The sequence below is a fragment of the Cannabis sativa genome, chromosome 4, assembly GCF_029168945.1.
Source record: "Cannabis sativa cultivar Pink pepper isolate KNU-18-1 chromosome 4, ASM2916894v1, whole genome shotgun sequence".
Taxonomy (NCBI): Eukaryota; Viridiplantae; Streptophyta; class Magnoliopsida; order Rosales; family Cannabaceae; genus Cannabis; species Cannabis sativa.
This window is the reverse complement of record NC_083604.1, coordinates 82,135,068-82,148,643: the sequence shown is the minus strand read 5'-3', so window position 1 is coordinate 82,148,643 and position 13,576 is coordinate 82,135,068. Positions and strand designations below refer to the sequence as shown.

General features: G+C 27.0%; 2 protein-coding genes across 2 annotated transcripts; both read left to right on the top strand.

Annotated features, from left to right (window-relative positions):
• Window positions 1-4,473: 4,473 nt before the first annotated feature.
• Window positions 4,474-6,075, top strand: LOC115714535 (transcription factor MYB14). Its single transcript, XM_030643268.2, has 3 exons — window positions 4,474-4,658; window positions 4,847-4,976; window positions 5,418-6,075. The coding sequence occupies exons 1-3, from the start codon at window positions 4,526-4,528 to the stop codon at window positions 5,896-5,898; spliced, it is 744 nt and encodes a 247-aa protein (XP_030499128.2). The 5' UTR covers window positions 4,474-4,525; the 3' UTR covers window positions 5,899-6,075.
• Window positions 6,076-10,179: 4,104 nt separating this feature from the next.
• On the top strand, window positions 10,180-13,328 carry LOC115712808 (pre-mRNA-splicing factor SLU7-A). Its single transcript, XM_030641186.2, has 10 exons — window positions 10,180-10,433; window positions 10,694-10,857; window positions 10,963-11,075; window positions 11,186-11,611; window positions 11,721-11,856; window positions 11,951-12,250; window positions 12,344-12,560; window positions 12,655-12,758; window positions 12,859-12,927; window positions 13,029-13,328. The coding sequence occupies exons 1-10, from the start codon at window positions 10,418-10,420 to the stop codon at window positions 13,101-13,103; spliced, it is 1,620 nt and encodes a 539-aa protein (XP_030497046.1). The 5' UTR covers window positions 10,180-10,417; the 3' UTR covers window positions 13,104-13,328.
• Window positions 13,329-13,576: the final 248 nt, after the last annotated feature.

The window sequence follows — 13,576 nt, the reverse complement described above, 5'->3', positions numbered from 1 at the left end:
TGTAATTAAATTTATGGCCGTAATAATTAATACAATACAATATTTATTTAAACATAATATTATTTGTTGTTTAATACAATACAATTTTTATAAAATCTACCAAAAAAAAACCCTTTATTCTTTATTAATTCTTAGTAAGTTGTGTACACAGTATTACTAGCCGCTATACATGTGTGAACTAAATACTAATAATACTATTTCAAAATGTACACATATTCTTTGTCCTTAGCAGCCTTCATTTTTCATTTTAATTATTTTAATTAATTCACACTAGTACTACTTCAAAGTCCAAATAACTATATATGAAGTCATTCATATTTGTAATTTACAATAATTTATACGTATATGTTTGGAGATTAATTAACACGTTGAAACATATTATATTTATAAATAAGTGTAATATTAATTATTAATTAACTAAAGTTATATAATATGATATACAGAAATCTAATTCATGATTTCAAAATCTTGTTAGTGGTGCGGCTGTGTTATGAAAACTAGAAAAGTAGAAAAAAATTAATTATATATATATATATATATTATTATTATTAACTCAGTGGATTTTCTGTCCCACATTAAATAAATATATATATAATATTTTATTAATAATTATAAATTAAGTTTTTCATATATATGATATTGAAAATGGTTTGATAATTTCATTTCTTGGCTAGATCTACAATTATTGAGTCAAATTTCTTGAAATTAACTCTACAAAGACTTCAAATAAAAGATACATTGAAATATATCAACTAGACCTTTAGTTTAAAGTGGAATTTGAACAATTTATAATTATTACAATAATGATCGATCGACTTATTAGAATAAATATATATATATGAATAATGCTATATAGTACACCATATCTAAAAGTTGTTTCCACTTTATATGTATTTTTAAGATTATTTTTAGTTTTTTCATATATATATATAATTATATATATTATTGTAGCTATTTAAAATTATAACGATAAATTTTTATAAAATATTTTGAATAGTTTATAATATTAAAACTTAAGTTTCAATATTTTAAAAATAAATATATATTTTGTTACAATTTTTATGCTCACGATAAGTAATTATTTTTGAATTTTTTATTTTAGTATTTTAAATATTTAAAATTTTTAAATTTATAAGTGATCGATATACAATCATGTAACATCCCCGCTTCAAGCCTCCATTGGGCCCTTACACTCACGGAATGAATGGCTCTTATACACGAGTACGTCACTCTGGTTGCTTCTTGGATCGATGACTGACCCTACAGACCAACACGAGTGTTTCCAGCGTGCTTTGTCCTCACTCGCACGCTTCCTGGGAAAACTTCCCAGGAGGTCACCCATCCTGAAATTGCTCCCAGGTCAAGCACGCTTAACTGTGGAGTTCTTTCGTGATGGGCTACCGAAAAACAAGATGCACCTTGTTGACATAGGTAGTACCAATCAATCCATTTAAGCCCTCTTCAACTATGTAGTCTCATACCTATACAGTGTCAGAATCATCCCACTTGACCTTCCCCAGGCGGTGTGGGATTGCACAGCTTACCCGGTGTTTCCCCTTACGAATCACGGGACTACTGACTGTCACAAATCATTAAAAAGAGTTAGAATAATAAAAAAAAAAACTCTATTAAATATCAAAACAGATATGAAATACCGAAACTACTTTTATTGGGAGGTATACTACAAATTTATCCTATATATTCATATAGAATATATATTTCCCAAATCTTTTGGGCTTGACTAAATTATTTATTTAAGTATTAATTACCTAATTAGCTAATATGAGTACTTTTAAATAGAATATTTTTACTTAGTAAAAAAAGGAACAAGAAAAGTTGGCAATTTTTTAATTAATTAAACTAAAGTATATATTATATCAAATATACATTCAAATGGAGTATACAATATAAAGTAATCAAATTTTAGTCTTTTTTTAATAATTTAATGTACTTTATAATTAGTATCATTCTGACTAAGAATGTAAATTGTAATGATCAAATTAATTTATAGGAGATAATTCAGAAAAAAAGTAATTATAATTAAATATGTATGTGATCCATTACACTAGCTAGTTGTAGCTTCTTTTTTTGACTCTTTGTATAGTAATAGTACTAGTGGTCACCACCATATTTATATATTATTTTTATATATATTATATATAATGTATTTATTTATATATTCGAAACAAATACAAAAAATCAAAACTACTTTTTGTGAGGAAATGGAATATATCGACATATCCTTGGACGCCTACTATATTACGCATGTACCAACGTAATTATTCTAATTAAATATTTATAATTAATTTAATGTTGTATATAATTAATTACATTAATATATAGTTTAATCATAAGTACGTGCACCATGCTTTTACTTTAATTATTGATTCTTAATTAATTCTTAATTATTAATATATTATAGCATATTGAAACCGTTTTATTTCCTTTACTTTTTGACGACCAAATTAATTATTAATGTCATTGTTTACCTCTTAATTTTTCGTTTTTTCAATATAATATAAAATATTAATTTACACGATAATATTTTAACTAATGAATGCTATTTTTATACCTCTAAATAAATGATTTGTGTTTTGCATTCTTATATATGGGGTGACAAAAGAAAAAGTTGAATTTATATTAAATTCTAGATATATAAAGTTGAATACATTATTTGAATATTTATTTTAACAATACATTAATTTTTTATTTGAATATCTCCATTTAATAAATAATGATATATATCAATAAATGTTATTTATTAATTTAGTTATCATACCACCACAAAAAAAAAATGTATATCATATAATTCAATATAAGATTTTACAATATTTATTAATTCAATACCTTATAACAATTATTAATTCTAACATATATATATATCTTTTTTACAACAAAATAAACCATGCATTAATTTCGCACATTTTGGCTTGAAAAGTTTGGAATATATATAACTTCTCTTCACAATTTTTTCTTGGCACAATTTATAATTAAATATGAAGTACTGATTAATTATTTTGCAAAAAGAACAATAAGACACTTTTTACATGCAAATTACTTTTTTTAATAAAAAAAATATGACTCAAAATGTTCTTTCAATGTTGTCTTCTCTCTGTTTTATTTAGTTTCTTTTAATATTTTTGAAGAATAGAGAGTTTTATAAGATGCATTTATTATGAAAGTCTGATTTTTAAAATTTTCATTTTTTATTTTAGCAATTAATTAATGAAGAAAATTATATGCATATAATTAAAGTTATATAAAAATATTGAGTATATATGTATAACTAAATTACTTTACAATAAATTAATTATTAATAAGTTTTTTAAATATATATACCATCTAATTACCTCTTAAATTATGATATAATTTATGAATACATATTTATTTATTTTTATTCTAGTTTTATTAATATATTTCACTTTCGAAACAAACCAAAAAAAGAAGAAGAAGAAGAAATTAAATGGGTTTTGTATAATCTTACTTTACTTATCATGCAAGCTATTGAAAACTAGCTATAGCACAATTCCTTTGACATTTACTTATCTCATTTAATTAAGATAATATTTAAATTTCAATGAAGTAATTTAATAAGGATCGTAAATAAATTGTACACAAGCATTTTAGAATCTTGAAATTTCTCTTAGCTTTTTTTATATATATATACCTTATTATAATTATTAGGAGTATTAATTGTTTTTGGTATGTTAATTTTTTTTTTTAATTTTTTAAAATTTTATATCATATATCGTATTATAATTTAAATTAAACTAAAAATTAATTAAATATCGAAACAAATAAATAATGCATGGATATACTCTGAATGAACAGAATTTTCCAAATATTTATTATTATAACTATAAAATATATCCTCATATAAATAAATTGAGTTATACTTATATTATTTGAAAGAGAAAGCAAAAAAGATGAAGACATTTCCAAAAATGTTCACCACACAATAATTATTTAGATATATAAATTTAAATTGTGGATATTAAAAAGTAGTATATATATACCAGCTGGAAATTCCAAGTCAAACAAACAAGCCCCAGTTGGATTCAATAGTATATATATACATACAAAAATAAAAATAAAAATAAAAATAAAAACAAAAGAACAGTCTTAGTTTATTAGTCTTGAAAATTAATAAGAAAAAACCAACCAGACAGCAAGTAAACGAGACTGATAATAATTAAGGAACATCACTGTCGTCTTATGATATATTAAATTAATATTCCTTAATAATACAAAATTAATTAAACAAAATAAAAATATAGACTTAATTAATTGGCACGTTTTTGTTTTGACTTACAAGGATCAACCAATCAGAAACTTACACGTCATCTGACTAGGAATGTGAAAACCGGTTTCGAGGAAACAAGAGAAAAGATACTTATATTATATTCAATAGCGTCAACCGTTGAATATTATTATTACTTTTTTGTAACTATATATATATATATAAACTTGAATTGAGATATAAATCATAATTCATTATATTGAAGAAGAAAATAAGAGAGAAAAGATGGGAAGAGCTCCTTGTTGTGAGAAGATGGGGTTGAAGAAAGGTCCATGGACACCAGAAGAAGATCAAATTCTTATCTCTTATATTCACAAATATGGCCATGGAAATTGGAGGGCACTCCCTAAACTAGCTGGTATGTATGTATCTATACATATATATATCTATATATCATCTTGTTTGGCTTTCTGTTTCTATCTACTGTTTTTTTTTGAAAAACTGTTAATTAAATTGATTTTTGTTAAAAGAGTTTTTTAGAGCTAAAAATTGAAATTTGGTGGTTAATTAAGTGATTTTATTGTTATATATATTTATTATTTTCAGGTTTATTGAGGTGTGGAAAGAGTTGTAGATTGAGATGGATAAATTATTTAAGACCAGATATTAAAAGAGGCAATTTTACTAAAGAAGAAGAAGAAACCATTATTGAATTACATCAAATGTTGGGCAACAGGTAATTAGTTAATTAATTAATTCATTATTATTATTATTATTACATGTTAATATTAATATACCTAATTAAAATTAACTATATATCCAAAGCTATTTTTTTTTTTATGTATAGTGTCCAAAAAATAAAAATATATAAAAAATTATATATATATAATCTAATCTATATATGTATGTGTCGGCAAAAATAGATTCTTTTGCCTAACTTTTTCTATACACTAAAAAAAAATTATAATCATATAAAACACGTTTCTTTTCTCAATATGCTAATACTTTAATTAACACAACTAATTAATAATTAAATAGCACTAACTAATTAAACACAATGATTCATATGATAACACAAAAAAAACACATATATATTTTATATTAAACGACATTATTATCGAATATCCTTAAGTATATATAAACAAAATCTTAATTAATTTTTTTTTTTTTGTTATAGATGGTCAGCTATAGCAGCAAGATTACCAGGAAGAACAGACAACGAAATCAAAAACGTTTGGCATACTCATCTCAAGAAAAGGCTTATAATTAATAATAATGATGACGTAATCGTTCAAAAATCAAAACGACAACGTAATCACGAGTCGTATGATGATGATAATAATATTAAAATTGATGACACAAAATACGACAATGATAATAATAGTAATAATGATAGTTTGGTTGTGTCGTCGCCTCCTCAATCTTCATCTTCTTATAACTCGTTCATTAGTACTGATGATCAAAATTTTTCGGAAACTATGGACGATCAATTTTGGACTGAAGTTTTCTCATCGGAATCAGATGAGAATGATCATAATAATCATGAATTCGATTTCACTCTTACGAATTCGAATAATAATGTTGATTATGATCAAGATATGGAGTTTTGGTTTAATGTATTTACTAGATCTGCGGATTTACCAGAATTATTATTATAAAATAATTTAATTAAAGTTGTAATAATAACAAAATAATGATTAATTTGTACTTTCATTATTGATCGTAATATTTTTTTATTTTGTTATGATATGTAATTTTTGGTGGAAATTGAGTGTTAAAAAATTGTTTAATGCCAAGCTGCCCAATTATTTTGACCGTTACAAATTAAAGTTATATATCCCTAGTGTCTATACTATATATATAATTACCAAATATATAAGTACGTAGGTAGATTTATTTATTCACAAGTAGAAAAAATATATAAAAATATATATATATGATCATGTCGACATATATTGGTAAATTGTAATTTGTATTGTAATGCATGACAGCAATAAAGTACTATACATCTAATCAATTAATGAAAATATACAATTGAATTAAGAATGTCTAACCACCTCGCTAGCTTTAACCTTTTATTAAGTCCTTAAAATCATTCTTATACACTCGTATGTTACTTTAGTTGCTTCTTTAACTACCAACCAATACGAGTATTTTCAATGTGTTTTGTTTTCACTCACACGCTTTTTAAGAAAATCTCTCAGAAATTTAACCATCTTAAAATTACTCCAGGTCAAATAAACTTAACCGTGGAGTTCTTTCAAGATGGACTACAATAAAATAAGATTCATCTTGTTGATATAGATATATTATTAATCAATCTATTTAAGCTCTCTTTAATTGTGTAGTCTCAAACCTACACAATCTCAGAATCATTCTACTTGACCTTAGACGATGTGGGATTCAACAACTTATCCAATAATTCTCCTTACGGATCACGAGACTACTAAATATTACAATTTATTGTGTAGAAGTGGTGTGAATAGCCATTCTCACATCTTCTTTAATTGTATTTACAAGAATATATATGGTGGTTCAAAAATTGGGCTAGACTCTCTACTCGAAAATGAGATCATCATGAATTACTTGAACGAATTTGGAAATCTAATAAAGCTTCAAGTGGTAAAAAACAAAGGTTCTTTTGAGTATTTTTTTTAACTATAATTTATCACACTTGGCATGCTAAAAATATTGTTCTTTGTGATAAAAAAAATTTACTGTTAAAATTACTTCTAATTGTATTGGTCATAGTATTTGTACTAAATTGATCTCTTTAAATACTTAGAATTTAAATAGGAAATTTTATTTAAAATTTTGTGCGTTTGGAAAGCCACAGTATAATTGGATTTGTGTGTAATTTGAGGTAATTACACAATTTAGCATGTTTGTTTGACCATGTAATTACACTGTAACTGTGTAATTGAAAGTAATTGAGGGGTTCCAATTACACTCTCCAATTCTCATGTCCCCCATGAGAATTGAATGTAATTACACTGTGTAATTACTAAAAACTTTCCATATCAAACATTAGCTACTAAAAAATATTATTTTCCCATGTAATTACTAACTATTTTACCAAATAAGATATTAGGAATTGATATATAATTATCATCTTATATCCAAACACACCTTATATTTTAAAATATAGTGTAATTACAACACTGTGTAATTACCACCCTAATAATTACCATACCTAGTAATTTTATCTTGTGTAATTGTTGTTTGGAATTAATATTAGCAACACTATAACACTATATATAGAATAGATTGTTTCTCTATCAAAATTGTAGTTTGTGCAAAATTGACTTAATTGAGTGTGGTGGGGTTTTCATGAACAAGAAAAGAGTTTTTGCCGATCGACCTTTAAATTAATCATATTGTTAATTATTAGATGAGAATTTTTATCAACAGATATATCATATATCTTATTCAAAGTCTTATTATTTTATTCGTTATAATATATGGACTTATGGTACTCAATATATATACAAAAATCGTATGGTCAAAATAATAAGGTTATTCAAAATTGAAGAATTTATTAGTTCGATATTTTGATGTTATTATAACTTAAGTTGAACACATATAATTGACCTCATTAATTAATTAGGTATTGTGGTGGTGATGTTTCAAGTTAGTTAATTAATTACTTCACGAATTAACCGAGATGTCATAGAGTGATTTATCGGAAAAGATAAAAACTATAAATTATTTCATAAATATATAAAAATAATAAAGAAATTACAAAAATATGGATATACGAAATTTTAAATATTTTTATAGTTAATAAGATATTCTTTACAGAAATTCAGTTTTTTAATATTTTTGTGTTGTACTATTATTATTTTTTGATGTTAGTTTTTTTTTTTGTTTTTGTATATTATTTTTACGCTGTTTTAATAATATTTTCTTGCTATTTTTATAGAACATTATAAAAATGTAGAATATTTACAGCGACACTCCCTTAATATTTACAATTGCTAATATACATATGACTATAATAAAAAAGTGGCAGTAAAAGAATCTTATTTTATGATTTTGTTGTAGGGGTAAGTTGAAAACTATCACTTTTTTTTTTGAAACTAAAGCGTTATATATAAATAGAATTAGACCTCGCAGTCATTACAAAGGATAGTTTTAGGTATCGGGGATAGCTTAATGAAACCTGTAATGTTCTGGGTCAAGACCCATCTAGCCACATTGTGGGCAGCAAAATTACACATTCTAGAAATAAACGAAAAATTACAAGATAAAAAACACAAAGAGAGTTGATTACAGACATAGACATAATTATCAATATTCCAAACATAGTGAATTCATTTCAGTGCTTTGATAACTGTTTATGAATCACTCTCCACCAAAACATAGCTATGCTTTCTTAATCGCACAGACTCTAAAGCAAGATGGCACGATGCCGCCTCTCCAATCAGCGGGTCACGGAAGTTGAGCCTAGAAGTAACAGCCCACACTACCGTCCCAGTATGATCTCTCGCCAGGGCCTCTCCACCAACCTTGACATCACAGTTGATTCAATCAATTAATTAAATTTACCTCTAATTTTATATTTAATTGAAACATACATCTTTTTATATGTATTGTACCCAAAATACCCTGACATAAGAGAGTTACATGGAGAGTATCTTGAAGTGACAGGGGTAAAATTGATACAAATAGGTAAAAATGATGGACTTTAAAAGATAGGGTAAAAATGAAAGAGAATAATATAAAAAAGGTATAGTGTAATTTCTTAAAAAAAAAAAAAAGAATAGTTGGCCCATAACTTGAATCCAATAAAGATTAGACTTGGGCCTCGTTTATTAAGCATCCCCATCGATCCATTTTAATAGAGAATAAAGTTAACATTAAATGATACATGACTGTTTTTAAAAAGATATTTGCAAAAATATGGATTGTTTAAAAAAAAATTATTTTTACGCCACTTTCTTTAGAATTTTAGTTTAATATTTTTTCAAGTCAAAGTTACATTTTTTTTTGTACTAATTTTGAAAAATATCATATTTTTTCTATATAAGGATCTAAAAATATTTTTTTTCCCATCACCTACAAAATTTTAGTGTCGACCCTGAATGGAGTGCTAAAAATGTAATGCATTCTCTATTTTAGTACACATAACAAAAATTACTACTCTAATGATGTTCTAAAAAATGTGATAAATTTAACATAGACTAACATTTGTACTAAATTTGAACATTGTGTCAAATTTAGCTTAAAATCAATATTACTATTTCATTTACTATAATTCCACTAATTATTATAATTCATTCACTTTTAATAAATTTATATTCTTTATTTATCATATTACTATTATTTAAACAATAAAAAAAAAATAAAAATTAATAATTTTTGTACATAATTCTCAATAAAATATCATATGACTATCAATATAATTAAGATATTTTTTTATTTTCATATTTCAAAGCATTTTTACTGAAATACATGAAGCAACTTATTAAATCATAACCCAAATTTACAAAGTAACCCAGGAAATAACCATAAGAGCAACCTAAAGCGTAAAAATAAAATTATTTAAATTATTTATTATTTTTGTATTAAATTTAACATAATTTTTTTGAGGTAAGTTGAAAAATACCACTTATATTAATTAATTAATCAAATTTACCTCTAATTTTATATTTAATTGAAACATACATTTTTTTTATATATATTGTACCTAAAATACCCTAACATAAGAGACAGATGGAGAGTATCTTGAAGTGACAGAGATAAAATTGGTACAATGTTAAAAAAAAAGGTAAAAATGATAGATTTTAAAAAAGAATGTGAAAATAAAAGATGACAATATAAAAAGTGTATAGAATGTAATTTTTATTTTTTTTTAATATAATAACCAATTTATTGCTGAAAAATTTAACATAAACTTTAAATTATAAAATTTAATTTTTAGAAAATGGATATAATTTTCTTTGAAAGGGAAAATCATATCAATATAGTTTGGAAAAGAAAAGGATAAAATATAAATTTAATTATCTTTTATTTTTATGATATAACCGACTTTATTTATTTATTTATTTACTTATTTATTTTTATTTTAATATAAATTTCATAGCCATTAACACTAAAAACCTCATCAGAGTTCGTAAAACAATCCTTTTCGATTCAAGCTCAAAAATTTTCTCCGAAGAGAAGAGAAGAGAAGCCATGGCGACTGCATCAGGTTCGTTTCAAATCTCTTTCTTCTATTCTAGTCTTCTTTTCATTCCTCTATTTTGTTTAAATTTTCGATTTGGATATCGATGTTTAGGGTTTCCACTAGGCCTTAGATTTGTGCAATTTGATTGAATTAAATTTTAGGGTTAGGGTTAGAAATCTCGAATCTGAATTTAACTAAATGGAGCTGATTTCGAGTATGTTTACATAATTAGAGACTATAACAGCTTTAGGTTTATTTATCAATTGGGATTGTTGGGGTTGCAGTGGCATTCAAATCTAGAGAAGATCATAGAAAGCAAATTGAATTGGAAGAAGCTCGTAAAGCGGGGCTTGCTCCTGCTGAAGTTGATGAAGATGGAAAAGAGATTAACCCTCATATTCCTCAGTATATGTCCTCTGCACCTTGGTATCTCAACTCAGAGAGACCTGTAAGTTATCTCTTTCTAGTTCGATTTTTGAATCAATTATTATGTGAAATGATTTCTCAATGCTTAAAGTTTGTTTTTTTTTTGTTTTGTTTTGTTTTTAATCAGAGTTTGAAACATCAAAGGAAGTGGAAATCTGATCCAAATTATACTAAATCTTGGTATGATAGAGGTGCCAAGATTTTCCAAGCTGATAAATACCGAAAAGGAGCATGTCAAAAGTAGGTGGAATGTGTAATGTGTTTGATTCAAAGTTTGAGGCTAGTTTGTGTTTATTAATTCTCATGGTTTTGACTTCGAACAAATTGATTGATTTCTTTGTTTGATGCAGTTGTGGTGCTATGACACACGATGCAAAAGCTTGTATGGACAGACCCCGCAAAGTAGGAGCGAAGTGGACGAACAAGCATATTGCACCTGATGAAAAAGTAGAGACCTTTGAGCTTGATTATGATGGAAAACGTGATCGTTGGAATGGATATGATGCGTCGACCTATTCTCTTGTCATTGAGAGATATGAAGCGAGGGATGAAGCTCGAAGGAAGTTTCTGAAAGAGCAGCAATTTAAAAAATTGGAGAAGAATAATAATGCAGATGGTGATGGTGAGGGAGGTGACGGTGAGGGAGGGGATAGTGATGAAGATGTTGATGAAGATAGGGTTGATGAAGCCAAAGTTGATGAGTCCAAACAGATGGACTTTGCGAAAGTTGAAAAGCGTGTGCGGACTACTGGTGGTGGAAGCACAGGAACTGTCAGGTATGGTTTAATTTAAAGCACCATCATTTTAATTGACTTGCACAATGTTGGAGTTTTTGTTGCGTGTAATGTCATATATTAATGTTGCTATCTGTTTTGTTTCTGCAAGGAATTTGCGTATTCGCGAGGACACAGCAAAGTATCTTCTTAATCTTGATGTTAACTCTGCACATTACGATCCCAAGACCCGTTCTATGCGTGAGGATCCTCTTCCAGATGCAGACCCGAACGAAAAGTTCTACTTAGTATGTGCCTTGCATTTAAAATTTAGTTTTGTTTGTGGAACTATTGTGTGTTTTGTTTTGTTTTGTTTCTTATCAATTACTTGTAAATTTGTAGGGTGATAACCAATATAGAAATAGTGGCCAAGCATTGGAGTTCAAGGAAATGAACATTCATTCTTGGGAAGCATTTGACAAGGGACAGGATATTCATATGCAAGCGGCTCCCTCCCAAGCCGAGCTGCTTTACAAGAACTACCAGGTCATAAAAGAGAAACTGAAGTCCCAAACAAAGGACACCATCTTGGAAAAATATGGCAATGCAGCTACCGAGGAAGAAATTCCTAGGGAACTTTTACTGGGGCAAAGCGAGAAGGAAGTGGAGTATGATCGTGCTGGTAGGATCATCAAGGGACAGGTAAGAGTTGCTCAACAATTCACTTTCTCCGATTTCTGTTTTCAACATCATCTCAATAGCTTCCAACTGTTATGTTCTTTTCTGTTTTAATAGGAGATGGCCCTTCCGAAAAGCAAGTATGAAGAAGATGTTTACATTAACAACCACACAACTGTTTGGGGTTCATGGTGGAAGGATCATCAGTGGGGTTACAAGTGCTGCAAGCAGGTAATTCGAAACAGCTATTGTACTGGTGCTGCTGGTATCGAAGCTGCCGAGGCTGCTTCAGATCTCATGAAGGCTAACATTGCCCGAAAAGAAGCCAATGAAGGTAAGAAGCTCGCTGTTATATAGTTTGACAATTATCTTATGTTAGTTCTTTCCTGTTACACTCTGTAACTCTATTATTATTTACATGTAAACAGAACCACCTGCGCCAGTTGAGGATAAAAAGGTTGCTACTTGGGGAACCGATATCCCAGATGATTTAGTCTTGGACGAGAAATTACTTGCCAAATCGCTTAAGAAGGTTAGTTGAACTTGTTGTTTTGATCCCAAAGTTGGATTTTTCTTGTATTCAATTCAAATCAAATTCTGAATTCAAATTTTCGGTTTTGGAATCTTTCCAGGAGGATGAAAGGAGGAAAGAAGAGAGAGACGAAAGAAAGCGCAAGTACAATGTCAAATGGAATGATGAGGTAATTTTCTTTTCTTTTAGGAATACATACAAATGCAAATCGAGTTTAGTTTAGTTTACACGACTCTGACGATTTGTTTTTCGGTTTTGATAAAATTTCAGGTGACTCAGGAAGACATGGAGGCATACAGAATGAAGAGAGTACACCATGATGATCCAATGAAGGATTTCCTGTGATGTGTTAGAATAACTATATGATATAATAGCATTTGGCAATTGGCAAATGGCACCCCAACTCGGATTTCTTTCTTCTTTTTTTTTCTTTGTATTTTTAAAATTAATTTTACTATATTGTATGTACATATTCCTCTGTTGCTCTTATAGAATTTGCAACTTGGTTGTTAGTTAAATCTGACAATATCAAAAACAAATTATATATCTATATTTTCATTTGAAAGAACAGTTAAGAGTACAATCATAATAATCATCATAGAATAGTAGTGATATATGTATAAGATATCAAGATTTTGGTTCGTTTTAATCTATTTTTGATCGTATTATAATCTTGTAATTTTATTACATGTATATGAGCACTCTCATCAAACAAAACTCTGCAAAGACAAAAAAGAGTAATGAAAGAATAAAAAAAATAATGAGAAAAAAAGAAGCTATTTTACCTTCTATTGAGAATGCTAGACTTATCTTACATA